This window comes from Ammospiza caudacuta, chromosome 9 (assembly GCF_027887145.1).
Source record: "Ammospiza caudacuta isolate bAmmCau1 chromosome 9, bAmmCau1.pri, whole genome shotgun sequence".
NCBI lineage: Eukaryota > Metazoa > Chordata > Aves > Passeriformes > Passerellidae > Ammospiza > Ammospiza caudacuta.
Window position 1 is genome coordinate 13,008,845 of NC_080601.1, and position 19,099 is coordinate 13,027,943.

At 44.8% G+C, this 19,099-nt stretch overlaps 1 protein-coding gene across 1 annotated transcript in view; it reads right to left on the minus strand.

Moving 5' to 3' along the window:
- Positions 1–4,145: 4,145 nt before the first annotated feature.
- The window catches only part of CDHR1 (cadherin related family member 1), a 42,783-nt gene continuing 27,829 nt past the window's right edge, over positions 4,146–19,099 (minus strand). Inside the window, exons 13-17 of the mRNA XM_058810801.1 lie at positions 17,330–17,494; positions 15,205–15,272; positions 12,458–12,686; positions 11,318–11,572; positions 4,146–4,697 (exon numbers count right to left, since the gene is read on the minus strand). Coding sequence (XP_058666784.1) covers positions 4,146–4,697; positions 11,318–11,572; positions 12,458–12,686; positions 15,205–15,272; positions 17,330–17,494 — 1,269 coding nt within the window. The remainder of the gene's footprint in view (positions 4,698–11,317; positions 11,573–12,457; positions 12,687–15,204; positions 15,273–17,329; positions 17,495–19,099) is intronic.

The window sequence follows — 19,099 nt, forward strand, 5'->3', positions numbered from 1 at the left end:
CCGGGCCCTGCCGCGCTGCGGCGCCTCCACACGCCCGCAGGCGGTGCTGGGTTTCTCCAAGGACAGCGCCGGGCCGGCTCCGTGCTGCGGGGCTCGGGCACGGCGGGCGCACCGCCGGTGCTTGCGGCAGGCTCGGGGTGCCACTGGGGTGGGGGGAACTGCGCCTCCGTAGCCTGTCCCTGCAGCACTGTCATGGAGCAACGCACACTGACACGCCAAGAGAACCAACACTAACAAAAAGAACCCCCGAAGCAATAGTAGTGCTTGTGGCCAAAGGCCAGAAGTGTCCCCTCACTCACCCACACAGGTGTGTCTTTATTTCTGTGTGCCCGCAGCTCTGTCCGGTGCCCGGTGCCAGCCTCTCCCGTGTGCCAGCTCCTGGGAACGCACAGGGGAGCTGGGCACGCCTGCCATCACAGCCCAGCAACAACTGACAGTGGGGAGGATTGGGTCAACATGAGGAAGAGATTTTATTTTAGTTGAAGAAAAAAAATATTTTGACCAGAGGTGTTGGTTTTGGGGTGGGTTTTTTTTTCTTACTCCTCCTTAAGGTTTACGCAGCCCTCAGAGATTCACAGCTTTGGTTGTACCACAAACAGGAAAAGTGCAAGTGCTTGAACCAGGCTAGTGGGACAAGTTGACAGAGGCAGAGAACAGAGTGGAGGATGGGGTTGGGAGCTGAAGATGCAAGCTAGGCACATTCCCTAAATGCAGACAGGTGCCTGCCTATCCTGCTGCTTTGAAACCAAAGCTCGCCTCTTTGCTAGAGGCAAAAAAGCCCAAAGATGCATGTAAAAGCAACTGCCTCCTGCTTGTGAAGCAGCTCACTGCTGTGATTCTCAGAGGCCTGAGGACATGTGACTTATTGTTTTTCTTTTTTTGACCTCTTGCTTTCCAGCAAACCAAAGCATGTGGCCCATAGACCCATAGCACTTGTAATATGTGTTATAGATCGTCTCAAAAAGAAGAATCTAGAGTAGACACCCCAGCTGTTGTGAGCTTCATGCTGTGGTAGCTTGGCTTTCTAATTGTATTTTGGTGTTTGGTGTGTGTTTTCCATGCTGTCTCTCCTCCCAGCACCTCCTCCTGCTGTACCGTACTGCACAGCTTTGAACAGAGCTCTGTTTTGTCATTGCTGACTCTCGTTGTCAATCTTCACAGGACTTCCTAATCTTGTCAGTCTTTTAGTGTCAAAGCAATAAACACGACCGGTTTTCAGAATACACAGAGGTCCTCTGCTTCTTCTCTGGCCTTTTACACTTACAAATTGCAAAGAAACCTGGATTCCAAGGAGCTCTGGGGTTTTGCTGCAGGGCTGGAGGAGGCCTGGCAGCTGCAGTACAAGTCACAGGGCCCTGGATTGGTGAGGAAGGGGCAGCAGCAGCTGGCCAAGCAGGAAAACCTTGTCCTGGGAAAGCCAGCCACAGACACAGCTAGTACAGAGTGAGCCATGAGCTGATGCTGGTTGGAGACCAGTGTGGGGCTGTGGGTGAGGGGGAGTAAATAACAAAGGGCTGTCAGTAATGTCACCTTCTTCCACCCCAGTCAGCAGGGAGGGACAAGAGCGCACTGTAGAGACTGGAGAGAGCTGCTGAATCACTGAGGAAACAGCCAAGGAAGGACAAAACATCCCCTGACCTGTGGATTTGTTCATAACAAATTGCAGACCCTGGGCACTGGCACAGGCTGACCCTGCTGCCCCCCTGCCCCTGGGGCCAGCTGCAGTGCTCTGTACCACAGGAGCTCGGCCAGGGCTCCCTGTGACCCTGCCCATGGCCTGTGCCAATGGCATCCTGCTTCTCACCTCCCCTCCTTCCAGCCTGCTGGTGTCCAAAACCACACAGCCCCTCTCCTGACTCACAGCCTGCAGAAGGGTCCATTTGGTCACCATAAAAGTGGCCTGGCTGCCTGTGGCTGGCTGGTAATGTAACAGGTGAGCACAAGGCATTGTTGCCAGCAGAAGCACACCAAGCACAGAAGCACCTTTTGCAGATTTAAATTTTTTTTTTATTAAAAAAAAGTTGAAATACAGAGTAACTGGGAAAGAGTCTCACAACATAGTAATAAAACATCTTTATTGCCTCTTAAATATAATCTCTAAGACTATAAGCCTGTAATTCCTGTTAAATCTAACTTAATTGAATGGTCTTTATAGGCTTTCCTCATTAGAGAATGAACACTGAATACTGGCAATAACACAAAACTGGGAAGACAGTGGAATGGGGAATAAATCAGGGGGGAACATTGCAGAACCTGCAGACACCCAGCCAGCAGAAGGCAGGTGCTTGCACAGGGCAGCAGCAGTGGGGTCAGGGGCTGCATGTCCCCTCCCTCTGGCCAGCTTATGGCCAGGGAACAAGGACGAGGTGATTGGACAGGTGAGAACTTGGCCTCACATCACAGTGCCCCAGGAGGAGGGATGAGCAAGAAAACAGTAGAGAAAAGGAGAGATGTGACAGGAGAGGCTCTGGGAGCAGCGCTCCTGCCTTGGCCCCCAGCTGGGACTCTCCTGGATCTCTTGGCTACAGCTGCTGGCTCAGCTCACGGGTGACGTGAGCCACGAGCACTATGGCCTCTAGGCAGATTGAACTGAAGTTAAAAAAATACAAGATTTTCCTTGTAAGTGCATAATTTCATATTCAACCAGCTATCTCCTAAACTGATGAAGTCCTGGTGCAAAAAGGGGAATTATTTCAGCTGCTGGAGTAAGAGGAGATCCTGAGGGCCAGGTCTGCTGGTTAACTGAAATGACAGCTGGAGAACTCTCATGAACCCCTTGAATTAACACGGAGTGCTCCCCACCTTGATGTTCCTGGTACCATGACAGCACAGCTTCTCTGCAGGGCTGGCTCTCAGAGACACAGTGCAGGGTGCTGCTCCACAGCCAGCTCGGTCAGTCCGTGCTGCCTTCTCCCCAGGGGATGGGAAACAGCCAGGCCCAGCTGAAAAAGATCTCCTCAGAAACAAACCTGAGAGGGGTCTGTGGGATAGATCCAGTGAAAAAAGTGCTCTGCTCTTGCTGCCTTTCTACTGTCACGTAACAGGAAAAGAAAAACCTGTCAGCTGCCCTGCCAGTCCCTTTCCATTAAATGTTTTTTAATTCACTCAGAAATACTGATAAGAAAAGCCTGAATATTTTATGGAAACCTCCTTTTGCACACACCAGTCCCAGCAACAAGTCAGGAGAGGTGATGAAATATATTTCTTGACACCTTCTGCTAGCAGTGTACAACACCACATGGTCTTTCCAGACACTTCCCTGACCAACATATGCAACTTTACAGCACTTGTCTCTGTCTTCCACTTATCATTTGCTTCTCAGTTTTACCTTGTCTTCCCAGTGTTTTTATTCATGTCCTTCTCCTGCTGCGCTCCTGCTCTTTTGGAGCACAGTGTCAGAAGGAGGCAGTGCCGAGTGAGGGCTGCTATTGAACTTCTATGCTCAAATCTTGCCCCTGCTGGTCCAGGGAAGGCTGAGGTGCCCCTCCAATCTCTCCCCAGCAGGCAAGTCCAGGGCAGAAGCAAAGCACAGCATCATGTCAATGTGCTCTGGCAAAACCCAGAGTAACTGCAGGAAAAGGAAGAACTTCTCCAAGCCTGCCTGCTTACCTTCTGGGAATGAAGGTACTGAGGCCAGGAGCACATCACTCCGCCAGCTGCTGCAAAGCACACTGTGCACAGCACACAGCAGTGCCACTGCTGTAGGAGACCTGCAACTGACTCCGTGCTGCTGCCACATCTTCAAAAATGGGTCTGGGATTTGAAGTGATGGGTTTTCAGACACCTCAAACCCACCTGCCAGACCAGGTCAGAAGAAGCATCCACCAGGGTCTTGGCTGCAGAGCCTCTTGTTTGAAAACCCAAGCTCTGGGTAGAGACCTCCAAACCAGGGGCAGCCTGAGTCCCTGTTCACCTGGGGAGACTGTGGCTGGCACACTCAGCACCGTGGGCAGACTCAGCTGCAGGAGGGCCCATGGGACATGGCCAAGGGAACAGCAGTCATGATGGTGCTTGCAGAAGGTGAGGGGTGGCTATCACAGCGAGAAGCTGCTCTGGTTCACAGGGTGCTGACAGACACAGGGAAAAGACAGCAAGTAAAAACATTCCCAGCCACAGTCTGCAGTCTCTGGGGCTGCTGAGAGCACCTAGATGTGGGGCTCCCCGAAAGCTGCGTTCCTCTTCTCAAACCTCATTTTGAGCTCTGACACAAGGGCGTTGTGGGTGCTGCTGTGACCTTTCTTCTTCGGTGGCTTGATGATGTGCTTGGGAGTGAGGGAGCCGGACACGGTTGGCACCCGCCACCCTGGGCCATCGCCTCGGGGAGCCAGGGCAGGGGGTGGCGGGGGCACGGGGGCTGCCGGCGGCACAGGGACAACCTGCACGTTATTGTTGCTGTTCTCATTGTGCAGGCTCTTCACATCCTCCTCAACCACAAACTTCTCTGCAGCGTTGCTGGGCCTCTTGAACTTCAGCCACTCCATCCTGACCGTCCGGGATGGCGGCACCTGTCTCTTTTTTATGATCCTCCTCACCGGCATGACTTTGTTGGACCGCTTGTTGCGCCAGAACATGGCAGTAGAGATCATGATAGTTATCAGCACCATTATGCCCATGACACCAGCTAGCACTCCTAAGGCTTTCATGGGGTTATCTTTAGTTTGCATCAAAAAGGCGGCCATAGGCCCTTTGTGAAGAGTCTGTAAAGGAGTACAAAGAAAACACATGACTTACTCCAGGGGACAGACAGTGACCCAGAAATTTCATTTGTCCAAAATATGTTACAAGTAGAGCTGATTGACGGAAGTTGTCTATAAAAAATTGTGAGAGTCACACAGCCAGTCCAGTCCAGGGGTGGAGAATTTAGATGGGGCTGGAGACTGGGTAAACATTATAGTACTGTGAGGTAGATGACTTGAACACAAAAGCTTACAGAAGTACTGCCACCAAATTAGGGCAGATTCCTGCATGTCACCATAGTGTTTAACTTGCAAGAATGGAGCAAGAAAATAATTGGCTCAATTACTGAGCATGGCATTGAAAAGGATTAGGAGAAAGCTTCTGCTTATAAAACGTCAGTGTACAAATGAGTAGTTAGCAGATATGTGCTGCATTCTGTTTTCAAGTACTCTTTTACAGACATAACAAAACTCTTTGAGGTAGGGGACATAAGTGGAGCTAAAGAGCTTTGTTTATAGAAAGAGAAGAAATCAGCAATGACATAAGCTACATATGGCATATTAAGGACAAATGAATGGCCAGTTCACTTTCCAGCTCAGCACACTGTGCGTCTTGGAGGTCCCCGTATAATTTTGCGGATTTTGCCCTGCGGGTGGAGCTTGGATCTTTTCACACTTTTCCAGTACATGATGGTGGAGATCACCATTGTAACAGAAATGGTGGAAAGGACGCCACTCATGCATATTCCATATATTGTCCATGGACGCTTCTTGAGGCCTAAAATATAGGATTTTACCCTGGACTTGATCTGGAAATATCAAAAATAAGAGAAATGGTCAACCCTCACATGGTTATATTTGAAAGAGGCCAGTATCTATTATAAATACAGCTGGGGAACTAGGCTGAAATGTGCACAGGATAGAGAGCCTATAAAATAAAGGGAGCTAAGTGTTGAACTTAGGCACAGGAGAGGAGGCGGTTGCAATGATGTTGAACTGAATCCAGAAACAGTACCAGAAGTTAGGAAGCACATATAAACACCTGGCTGATTGGGGAATAAAGCCTAGAGGCATGGCACATAGATCACCCTTATTCAGGGTGTGGTAGCCTATCCTTGGACTGCATTTCCAAGAGAAGTTCATTGTGAATACAGGTGGTGTCTGAACAGACACAGTGCTGTGTAAGGCCAGGAGAGCCTTCAGAAATGGCACATTCACACTCAGGTGTGGTTACTGAGAGCTGGTCATAGAGTGATGTGTGGCTGCAGAAAGACAGGGCTGTCCACTGTGCCCTAGTCCCCTGTCTTTGACTACAGGAGGGAATCCACCCAAACTTTGCATGTCCAGTGAGCTGTGTTTTAGTTAGAGGTCTAAGCTCCCAGCTCTTTGTCAATGGGGAGAAAAGGACCCCTCTGGAGCAGTAGTTACCATATGCTAAAATAGGTTTCAAAGACAGTGTGTATAAGGAAAACCTTGTCAGTAGCTTGGACTTGAACCTCTGACTTGTAGATCAGATGGATTTCCCTGTGTGACTCTAATCTAGGATGCCCATCTCTTTGCCCTCCCCAGTCTGTGGGAGAAGATGACTAAGAGTATCCCAGAGTGTGCTTCAGAGTACCTCTTGTCATTAATATCACATCCATAAACTAGGGGCATGTAAATTAGCTAATAAACACCTCCTTGCCTTAATTTGTTTTTTTTCACAACCTATCTCAAACACTTTATCAAGCCCACTCTTCTCCTACCCTGAATGTGTCCCATTGCCAACAAGAAAGTAGCAAAGAAATGCTAGTGGAATAGTGGAACTCACAGACCATGTCACTGGGCTGGTAGGGACAAATTTTCATCATTTTGTTGTACAGAGAGTTCTTCCAGTACTTAATTAGGAGTGGACCTGAACTAGAAACTTAAAGCAAAGCAGCCCATGACTTTGGTGGAGCTTAGACTCACATCAGCTTTGCTGTTCTGCATTACATGGATTTTTTTGTACTTAAATCCCATCAGATGATAGAAATTCTACCCTGGCTTACTTAACTTCATGTGAAAGTCAGATAAATTAAGTGTCAGATAAACCCTGCTAAGTAGTATGTGACCTGAGTCCACCTGTTACGAGTTTTGTCAAGATCTATTTTATAGGAAGGCACTGATGGCTGAAGAGTATTTGACTAGGTATTTGAAAACCTTGAATAAATGAGATTAGACAGAAATACATGTTGCCCATGTACTACAGCTGCAGAGGTAAGAACAGATAAAAAATTGTATGGAGAGTTTTGACATTTGGCATTCATTCAGTTGCTTGGCCTCAGAAAATCTGGCATCTGTTCAGAGCTTCCAGTGATGAAGAGATGATTAATACCAAAACTAAACCCATTAACAGCTAGCTGGTTCAGCCTCTATTTTAGTTACTTGACCTCTACTATACAAAGCTTTGCCTGGAATTAGCCTTGGACAACAACTGTTCTGCATAAAAACATCAGACATTTTGTAAGCACACAGTGGGAGAGGTTGTTTGTCATGGCCATGACACTGGCAGGATAAATAGAAGGAATAACTTGCAATACAGGCCAGGAATGTCATAATCTGCTGCAGAGAGACTTACAGGAAGTGCACATTTAAAACATCAAGTCCTTGTGTTGATTACCAGCAGTGTGATGTAGCCAGCTCAACAAATAGTGCCACTATTTGTTGAATTGCTGAAGCTGTTGTTTTTTCCTAAAAGGCTTGCTGCATTTTGAAGGGTACTGGTTTTTCTGGTGCACATAAAATAAGAGCAGATACATGATTAAATGAAAGCTGTCACATCTCTGTGAGTTGGGACATGGAAGAAACACGCCTTAACAGTCATCAAGGGAGTTAAAATACCAAAATACCACTGCTCACAGAAGATAATGCTCTGCTGTTTTTTGGGGATTTTTTGGCTGTGGCAGCTTCTCAAGAGCCTTTCCTAATGCATGGATTGCAGTGAGCAGAGCAGGTGGGCCAAGTATCCAGAAGCTGGACCCAGAAGGAATGTGGTTGAGCTCTTCAATCACAAGAGCAGCTAAGGCTCACCAGCTATATTTAGGAGTCTAAGTAAGTAGGCAAACCTGTTAAGAGCCCAAGCTATTGCAGATTATTTGTAGATGTGGCACTTAAGGGACATGGTTTTGTGATGGACTTGGCAGTGCTGGAGTTGGACTCCTTCGTAACTGTTTGGTTCAATGATTGTGTTACAGGCAACTTGGGCTCTGTTGGCTTGAGCAAGTGGATCTGTACAATCTGTGCAATGAACCAGCTGCTTCTGAGGAGCCCACTTCCACACATTCAGTGTTTCTGGGGTTTTGTTCTAGCCTGGTTGCAGGGAGGGGCTGCCTGTTGGTGCCCTGGCACACTAGGTGTGCTTCCAAAACGCATTTTCCTCTGAAAGAATCCACTTTGTGTGCTTGGAGCTATGTGAGGCGCAGGCCATCCCACAGCATGTGGGGATGATCAGGAGATTTGCTTCAGAAGTGACTCCTGATCCGAGGTAGAACACCAGCTGCCCCTGCAGTGCTTATCCCAAAGCTCAGTGCTGTCACTGTATATGAAGGCTGTGTTTGCAGCACTTTGCAATACAAACACCAGCACGAAGCAAGACTTCTCAAATCAAACCAATATTCATTTCAAGTCCATGAAACTGTGGAAAGAAGAGGCTAACTGCTCTGCAAATGTGGCAAGGGCTGTTCAGTGCCAGCAGCCACAGCTCCTATGATTGCCATTAGCATGAAACAGAAGATCTCCATGTTACTTCAGAGATTTTTGTTGAACCTTTCAGTTAAGAGAATCTAAAACTGAGACTCACCAGCTATATTTAGAAGTCTAAATGAGTGGTCAAAGCTATTAAGAACTACAGAGTATGCCATCTAAATATGGACTTCAGGCTCAGCCTGTGAGGAGGTGTAAATAAACGCCCCCTCTACATTTGCAGAACCTCAGTGGAGTCATCAAGAGGCCAAGGGATGCCCCCATCAGGCCAACTTTCAGGAACAGGAGTGGGAATCAGCCTTCTCTGAAAATATCAGGGAGGAATCAATTTATGAGTGAGACATATGGATGGAAAAAGACTGGCTTTTCCAGCATATGTTTTTTCATTCTGTGAAAGAGCATTTTTCATTTATTGTGAAAAGACAGGATATTAAGAGATGCCCCTCAATGCCAATTTCCATAAAATCAGACTCAGTTAAATTAAAAGGCCTTTGGATTCTTTTAGCACTCTATTATTCCAAGAGAAGGTCCTTTTGATGTGCAATACTGCTGAACTTAGCCACAAGGCATCCATCTCGAAGGGCACAGACTTCTGCTAATTGCAATGGTAAACGTTAATCAGAAAATATGCCTGTTTAATTACTTACTGCGATTAACACTGCAGGAATCCTCTAGAGGATGCATTCAAAAATATCCTCCTTATCCAAAATCAGTAATACATAAATGCCCACCAAACAGTGAAATAAGAGCCTTTATACAGCTGGATGAAATGCACATTTGTAACAGCTTCAGAGAAAGAGAGAGAGAGAGTGTGTGTTTGCAACATGCCTACACCAAGAGATTGTTTTCTTCACAAAATGTTAGCAGTGACTGTCTGTCCCTGGGACACAGGTGGTGACCAGGGCTTTTGGACACTGGCACTGCATCTCATGTACCTGCAAACTGAAATCTGTTTCTGCAAAAAAGATGGGATGCTATGGGATAAAAAATCCCCCAATCCAACCAACCCAAATCATTACAAGCCATGGAAGAAGTAATAGAGACATGTACAAAAGGTCATGGAGGATGTGACACTAGATTAGTAGCCCAGATCCTGCTGAAGAAACCTACTCAAAGAAAGAAGATGCTGTTGCTATCTCAGACTCTCTGTTGGGACTTGGCATCAAGAAGAGCATGGGAAAAAGGAAAAGAACTGTATGTGAGTAAATCTATGTCATCACATGCTCTCTGCTTCCCCTTCAGACTTTATGAGGAGGGCTCTCCCTCACCTTGTGCCAAATATATACCCCTGGAGGGGGAGAAAAGGGAGCAGACAGGGGACTTCATACAGGACACCATCTTCCATCAGATACTGCTATTGCTTCAAGCACTAGAAGAAAATTCAGGAAACTCCTTATCCCAAAGTATCAGCTACTTTTGTTTTCCTTCTAGGTGTCCTTCTTAAACTGGTTCAGGGACATGATGTCCTCCAGCAGGGAGGTGTGGGACACCCTCCCTCCACTCACACCCACCAGCCCACATGCTGACAGAGAGGTTTCCAGCTCACCCAGGAGGGAGGGGAGGCTGGTGGCCACCAGCAGGGACATGTCTGAGGCCTGGGCCTGGGTCCACCTGCTGCCATGCACTCCTGAAACATGCAGCATGTGAGGAGCCTGGAAGCAAGGCAGGGAGGGCAACTACTCCCACTCTTGGCTGTGGGCAGCAGTTCTTGTTTGTTGCATATAACCCACCAAAACTTCATTTCCATGAGAAATCCAAGTGTTACGCAGGGCATTTCCTTTGTATCTGTAAGAACAGCTAAATCTCTAGACTCACCACAGACACCCTGGAGTCCCCCAGCTCCACATGGCAGAGCCTTGCAGCAGCAAGCCCAGCTCACACTCACAGGGCTGGCTGGCCCCAAAGGCAGCCCCATGTAGGCACTGCCCTGCTGGGGCACACTCAAGTCCCCTGGCAGTCCAGCAGGCTCTGAACTGTGTACAAAAACTATCATATGAATGTGCCTCAGAGTACCAGGGGAATGAGAGGAGATGGAGTAAACAGAGAAAGATTATAACAGACCTAAAAGCAGTGGGAGCATTGTGACCAAACAAAGAGAAGGCCAGCTGCTCTCTGCAAGATGAGATTTGCATCTTTGCCCTGTTTATGTGTGTGGTCCAGAGACTGTCAGGTTAATGATGTGTTTCTCATCTGCTTTAAAGCCCATTTCCTCCCTGCTGGCACCTACTTAAAGGCATGGCAAGGCAGTTACAATAAATAAGAATTGTGCAAGCGTGTGCTGCACACCATAAATCGCTGCTTGTTCTTCAGCTGACTTAAAAGCTGGACTAAGGAAAATCTCAACCTACATGTGCAAGACTGTTTTAGAGTCTTGTTTCATCTGCTAATAATATTGCAATTATTGAACTCCCATCCAAAGTTCTATGTACTTTAAAGCATTTCTGTAAAGTTTTTTCTCACTTTTCCTATGTCACTTAAGTTGATTTCTCTGATTTAGTTCACTCTGCCCCCAGCTTTTTTCCACTCATTTTTTGTAAAGGAAAAAGGGTTTTTTCCTTCTCCTGGATGAAAATAAAAAAGCAGAACTTTGGCAGTTGGGATTTACCTTTACTCTCAGAAGTCTATAGACCTTAATTCATATCTAACAATCTCTAACATAAAACTCATCTCCCAGTTATATTATGCTCCTACCTTTGTACCTTTGCAAGGTACAAAGGTAGGAGCATAATATAAATTACATGATATCAAAATATCTTTCACAATTGTGGCTGTAGAATCCAACGTCACCACAAGGCTATAGAAACACTCTGCAAAACAGAGCTGGCAAGCAAGTCTCAGAAATGGAGCAAGCAATGTCTACCCTTTGGTGCCTTTCAGGGATTGTCTCCCAGAAGGATTTTTCTGAAACATTTGCTTACCTCTTCTGTGATATCAATCTTCAGAACTGCTGTGGTACTGAAGGATGGGGAGCCTCTGTCTTTGGCCTGGACCACCAGTGACCATATGCAGTCTTTATTGTTTGTGATGTTGTGGATGATGTCCAGAGATCGGATATAGGACTTCAGCTTGATCTCCCCGGTGCTTTGGTCTATGTCAAACACATTGGCTGGATCTGCTTGCATGATGGAATAATCCACAATGTTGTTGGGTTCTTCTGCATCTTGGTCTATGGCCTGATAGGGGAAGTGTGAAAAACAAAGGTGTTATTGTTTGTATCTTTGCCTGAGGACAAACACCTTCTGAGCATTCACTTCTGAGAGCATCTGTGCCATGACTGGGCTGCTTTCATTTCATCTTGGAAATGAAGGCTACATTTTCTAGTGAAAAACAGCAGGACTAGGCTCCTTTCTTTATAAAATACTTCTATCTGAGATGAAATAAAATCAGAGGAAAAAACTGAACTGTACCTATCTGTAGAATGCAAATGGTCCTCAGCTGGGAGCTTCTCACACAGTGTGGGGGACAAATGTGAAGTGATAAAGAACAATGGGATTGGCTCCATGCCATAAACTATAGCTGCCTTAATTTTTGTGCTGTGGTATTTATTCTACAAACATTCTGTGTCGTGTGATCAGGCATCATGATGTGCATTTAAATGTGTGTAAATAGGATGTTCAGCCTGGGAATTGTTATTGCATTTTTTCACCTTCTGTTCCGCACTGGATTATTGGATAAATTTCTTCAAAATGAAGGGAACTAAGTTGTGTGGTTGAACACAAAGGGGTGTCAAAAAGGTTATGTGTTCAAAACCCTTTAATTCACTTATCTTGTTTGGGCTTCTTGTGATCACTGTATAATCCAGGACTGTACCCAGCTGATTGTTCAAATACTGTAAGAGGACTTTATATTCTGCCTATAGAATTTATTTCTCCTTCTCAGCAGTCAGTAAATACTATAATTCTACACTTTAATCCATTTGTTACATCCAAATGGATGTGCAAAATAAAGCTGCAAGAAAAGACAACTTTCAGACATTCATCATGACCCCTGAGAATAAAGAGCAGAGCCAGGGCTTTTCTAAAGCACTCAGCTTTGTGACACAGGGTGCCATCTCTCACCTCTATCTTCACTGGTGACCCAATGATCATTGTCTTCTCCTGGATGTTTTCATTGAACTCTGGAGAGTGGTCATTGACATCTAGCACGGTGATAAACACTTCAGCCAAGCTGTATTTCCCATCTGTGTCCTCTGCTTTCACATAGAAATTATACTTCGAGTTCACTTCAGCATCTAGCACAGCCCAGGGCTGGGTGTAAATTATACCTGTTGATGGGTGGATTAGGAACCTGGAAAAGAAGCAGGAGAAGACTTTTGGTCACTTAATGTATGTTTAGATCCCACCTTTGCTCCAGGCTGTAAAGACTGAAATGCTGTGCCCAGACACTGGCATTCTTCACCTAATTCCTCTCTGGGTGATGTTTCCAAATCTTTCACTCTACCTGGTGTTTGTCTAGTTCCTTTAGGCTTGAAAACCAGAGAACTGTCAGTGTCTCCTGGTTTTCTTTCTCTTGTGCCATTTTAGCTGCATTTTCCATTAAAAGTCTTTGTCCTCAGTAAATGCTCAGTGTGATGGCCTTCTCCCAGAGTGATTTTCTTGCATTAAAAGGAAAAACATTAAGCCTATTTTTTTACTTTTTTTTTCAGTTTAAAAGTACAGTGTATTTTTAAACTGAAAGTTTATAAGTACACTGTAATAGATTATGTCCTGCATAAATTAAGACTGATTTATGTCACCTAAATATCTAAAAGAAGTGTGATGCATATCATATTTAAGGTCTTCACTTCTCAGAACGGGTAGGAAAAAAATCTGCTCTTATATCTCCCAAACCACAGAGCAAATTATCTTTTCCAAAAATAACCATTTTTCCATAGACTGACACTAGGATGGAGTGGGTGTTCAGATTTATCTGTTGCAAGTTCAGTTTTACACATTTGTAATTACAGAGACACTGTCAAAAGTGTCAGCCCAAAGTTTGGATTTATAGAGGAGATACCAAAAAAGTGTCTTTTTAAAATGGACTGCCACTGTAGGCTCCAAGCTTTCAACAGATGAAAGTTTTTATATTTCCTTTGATCAATGTACAGGGTAGCAAAATATTTTCTGTATTCCAGCTCTGAATGCCATTGAGAGTGATGATAAAAGGGGCATTTAGCAATCTAGAATTTTCAATTGTTCTCACAACCCTGTTAAATACAAATATAAGTTTTGATGAAATCCAAGACCTGTAGGTGGGAATAGCTGTGTAGGAGAAAGTGCCTGTGCTGCCTCCTCAGCACTCAGCCCGGCCTAACCATGCAGACAGCACTCTCATCATTCCCATTTTAGTGGAAGAATAAAAGCGCTCCCACTGGCAGCTTGGATTACCAAAGTAGGATTGCCATCAGATGGGTTTCATCTTCAACAGTTAACACTATTTCTCTTACTCCAGTACAACTCCTCTTTCTGCCCACACAACTGCACACCCACTGATGTAATATCCAACACAGAAACATTGTGCCTCTGGCTGAAATTCTCCTATCTGCATCAAACTGTGTGTTCAGCACTTCTAGAGGTGCCAGGGCTAGAAAATCAATCCAGCCTTGCAGAGTGATGCCATTCTGGCAGGAGAAAAAGAAACAAAAATACTTAAGAAGGAAAAGAAAAGTTCACATCATAATTTCTTCATTCAACAGCATAAGAACACTGAATCTGAGCAGCTTCATAATGCCAATCAGAATAAAGTTGTGCTTACATTTTTTTCCCCCTAAATCCTTTGTCAACAACCTTCTCAAGCGTCTTTCCACCAGCTGCTGCATTCTAAACCTAAGAGGTCTGCCTTCATGACATGACCTTTTCTTGCTTCTCTCTGTGCAGTTAGCAGCTAGCTTAAAGACTTAGTGAAGAGCTCAAAATAATCCATCGTGGAAATGCTCCCAAATGTGTATCCTTCTGGCTGCAGAAGAGGCTCACCCTTAACATCTTGGATTTTGGACTTTGATTGTGCCTCTTAAATGGTTTTCACCTCAACAAGAAGAATTCAGCTTTAGCTCCAGGTGGATAATGTACAGAGGAAAAAAGATTCTTGAGATGAGTGCCTGAAAAGCTCAGGCTTTTCATTAATTTCCAGCATCCTGCCCTGCAGAATGCAGGCTCCAGCAGGAATATCTGTGACAGCCATGTCACTGATCCCAGCCACGTCTGAGGGCTGGGATGGACATGGTGTGAAGGAACCAGTGTTTCAAGATGTTCTACCCCCAGCACTGTCCCCAAAGACAGGGAGAGGGAGGGAGGCATTATTACCAAATCAAGTAAGCATCAAATTCCTTTTTTCCTCATGCAGGACTATTATATTTAAATATATGAAAGGCTTTTAACAGCCAGTGCAGCTGACCTCCAAAGCTGAAGTGTATATCCTTGAATATCTTGTCTTCCTTGATTTATCTTGACAAGAGCTATTTGTAAAGCCATATGGAAAGGGAAGGGGAAAAAACCTAAGAAATTATTTTTCTGTAGAACTGACTTTTCACAACTAGACCAAAAATCTCTCTCTCTCTTACAAGTATTTTTCAAATGGTGATTGAACAAATCCTGTGTATTGATACTTTAGCTGCTTTGTATCTCTGGGGGTTTGTGGGTAGAATTCCTTAGGTCGATGAAGTAGATGTTTAATGATCTCAGCAGCAGTTCACAGAACTCACAAAGAACATGGTATAAATGTCCTTGGAAATGAGCAGACCAAGAATGACCGTGCTAGCTTTCTTTTAAAATTCTTTCAGAACGCTACTTAGAGGTTATGTAGTTTTATTTATTTACTTGTTACTTACAGATCTGCTCCTGTTCCATAGATAGAGTACTTGATTTCTCCCCAAAGCCCTGAATCTGGATCTGTAGCCTTAAGAAAAGAAAAAAAGAGAGAGTTTTACTTTACTAAAATGGAAAAAGAACTGTTTCATTTTTATTTTAACAGGCCCAAATGCTTTTGACTCTCCTTGCCATCACATTTTTAGTGGGAAACCTCATGAGCAAATAACCACCTAGAAAGTGCACAACCTAAGACCAGGAAATGTCCCTATCAGCCCCAGGAATGCTGTCCCTGTGCCCGGGGGCTCTGGCACAGAGAGCGACGCTAGATGGCCCCATCCATCCACAGTTACCTCCTCCTCCTTTGATAGAGATGGAGATAATCTCAGTGACATGAACACACTGCCAGCTCTCAGACCTTCCTAATTATCAGTTAAACATTAATGAATATTCCCTAGACAAAATTATTTACTTCTTATATTGTATTTTTAAGCTTCTGCTTGTTTAATTAAGTCAATTTATAGTAATGAATAACAAATGTTTCGATCTATACATTGTATTTCAGCTTTGTTTATATTTTAATCACTCGTGTGCCTGTGTGACTTTTAATAATGCATATACTGCTACCAGATGATGTCTTTGTTTCATACTCTTGTTGGCTTCCTTTCTTAGCTCAGGCTTAGGAAAACTATTGATTTGGTAGCAGCTATTTCCATAAGCTCCTGCTCCTCTGATAGCTCTGAGGAGGTCTTACACCATTGTATCTGGCCATCAAAATTCATGGTGGTGCTGGTTGATTCATTAATCTCCCTGTTTAAATATCTGAGAACTGGAACAATGTCTTTGATTCCTGCATGATTAACATAACACACCTGCAGCCCTACTGGTAGATGTAGTTTTGTTCTTTGGCATGAGCGTGTCAGATTCTCTAACCCCATGATTTTGACCACAGCCTAGTTTAGTACTGTTTGACTTCACTTAAAACATCTGCATACCTGGGACTTCTTCCAGAATTGCCATTCTGAGTACTTGAAACATCTTAGTTTTCACATATAGTTGTGAATCTGGGTCAAGTACTGAGTTGACAGCACATGACTAAATTGTACATGGGCTCCTTCAGCTACACATTCCTGTGCACTTTGGCTCAGAAGTTTTATTGCTTCTGCAAACATTTTTTAAATCTCTTCTTTTTTTGCTATCCGCATCCTAGATTTTTTTTGTTCCTTTTACCTCAAAGATAGTTATGTTTAAGAGTCTCTAACAGATTTCTTATTAGTTTCATGCAATAACCTTTTCTCTATTGTTTATGTTTCAGTTCTTTGATTCTTCCATTGCTAAAATTTGCCTTCAGCACTTTATTATTCTGGTTATTTAATCATCTTTCTTACATGTTGCCAGCTTCTGCTGGAGATCTCTGGCATCCTTACCTGTGTGGCCTCTGCAAGGTGACTTGCAGCCCCCACCAAGGCCCAGGTGGCCAGGAGCTTTCTTGGCTTTGTGACATGAGGGCATTTTCCAGTCTCAGCTATTGCATTAGAGATAAGCAGTTGGAAATGCTCTCCAGCACTCAGGGCCCATGTAACAACCCTGACTTTCTTTGTATGAAAATGCAAGATACTGGAAAATCTATAGGCATATTTTTCCCCACTGTGAGAAGATGCATACATAAGGATCTTTTTTTCTCAGTACTGAGCACTTTCATTTTATATTCTTGCCCTCATTAACTGTTTCATGATTCCTTTAGCAGCCAGGTTCCTCCCAAGAGGAGGAACTAAGCAGCCATTTTGTTTTCTTTTTACTCATACTTAAGCAAGCAAATCCAGTAAATCCAATTCCACTTGGCCATAACTGAATCTTCCCACTGGACACTGATTTGGCTGAAGCTTTCTTAATACTCAAAGGCCATGGGATTTGTCTTAAAAGCAGATGGCCCTTGTTCTAAATAATATTTGCCTAAAACTTTATTTTTATTTTTTCCCAAAGTGCTTTTTGTTCAGGTTGATTCTGGAAAATAATTGGAGTTTGGTCCAGAAGTCAAATGTTGAGTAAGATTTGCTATTTGCCCTGTCCACTATTTTTAAGGTACTTAAACTGTTTCCACAGACACCCAGAAAAGAGAACATTTCTTAAGAGGTGAATGAAACTTACTGTAACAGCAACTACATTGGAGCCCCCTGGGGAGTTCTCAGGGATCCTGGCAATGTAGTAGTCAGAGGAGAACTTGGGGACATTGTCATTGGTGTCCAGCAAGCGAATCACCACGTCGGCCGTCGAGCTGAATTTCTCTGGTGTGTTCACCTCTATTGCGAGAAGCTAAGAAGAGAAAAACCAGAAATCACCACAAAGCAGCTATTAGTTCTCTTAAAAGAGCTTCCTCCATCATCTGTGGCACCATCAGTGCATTTTAGCCTGGTTGGAGCTCAGAACCAGGGAGATGATGAGCCAGGTCTGCGTGCAGCCTCAGCTTATTTGTATGTGCTTGCTTGAGATGGGCAGTCAAGAGGCCTTCAAACCTGTGTATTCATATTAGACTTCATGTGACAGATGTGATTAGTCATAACTAACCAACACACATCCAAAAACCAGAACAGAAGCTGACAAACAATCATCCCCGGGCAGCTCCTAGAGTTTTGGGAAACGGAACCACTGAATTATTTTGAATAAGCACATAAACTTAATTGTGATCTTTTGTAGAGGAAGTTCTTCATCAAAAAAGAAGTCAGGAACAATAAACTGCACCAAACAGGGAAAAAAGATGAGAGAACCAGTTGTTTTGAAGCAGCATTACTCCCACCCCAAATGCTGGATGGTCAGGCATGTAGAACAGAGTCCCATTTCCCAAAGATTGTGAGGACTTTACTACTGACTTCACGGCACTTCTACCCTCATTGCCTCATGCTAATTAGGACTTTATCAGATAAAATGAGGGCTTTTGTATTGCCTCACTGTCTCTGAGGAGAACAGAGCTGTCTGATATCAGACATTCTTATAACTGCTCATCTGAAAAGAGGGGCAATCACATAGAGTTAACTGAACATTTACTGTATCTGTCTGCTCCTAACTGAGCAAAATCTGCTGGATTTGGGAAGCATCAGTAGGATGCCTCAGCTGGCAGAGCAGCAAGCTCAGGTGGTCTGTGGTCTGTGGTGGTTCTGTAAGCTAGAAAGAGCAGTTTCAACAATGGGTACTGAGAGACATTGGGACCTTCCCAGGGTCTGTCCCAGTGTCTATCACACAGGATCAGCACTAGGCCATCAGTCCTGAGCTCTGAGGGGGCTGAGCCCAAATGGGTAACACCAAAAACAATGGTTTGGTTTTCAAGCTTGGGCAGAGACATAGTTAACACAAGCAGGAGGGCTCTAAGAAGACAGCACACCACTAATAGACTACTGAGCAGGACGTGAACTAAGAGGCTCAGCTGAGAAATCTGGCTGCAGAGGTTTTAATTGCTAGGAGACGTGTCCCTCCCAAGGAGGGAGTGCCTAAGGGAGCTTTGGCAGGAGCAGCAGGGCTGGCACAGCATCCCCTGCTCCCCTGGGAGCTCATCCTTCTTGTGCAGGGCCCGTGGGGAGGGTGAGTGATGCTCACCAGCAGTGGCACCCTGACTGCCTGGGGGACACCCTGGGCTCAAGGATCTGCTCTGCCAGATTGGGACAACTGTATCACCTCCAGGTGAAAGCAGAGGGTGGGGAGCTGTTCAAGCAGACAGGGAAAAGGCTGTCTCAGTGTCATCTCATAGAGCTGTGCCTGCTGTGTGGACATTTATAATGTTTGGAAATAAAGATAAGAAATGAATCTCAAGGGATTGCTGGCAATTACTGCTGCTCCAAAAGGAGAGCCTGGTCACTCCATTGCTGTGACCTCTCAAACTTTTGTGTTTGGGAGTCTCAGGTGGTGTTGCAGCAAAAGAAATTTTTG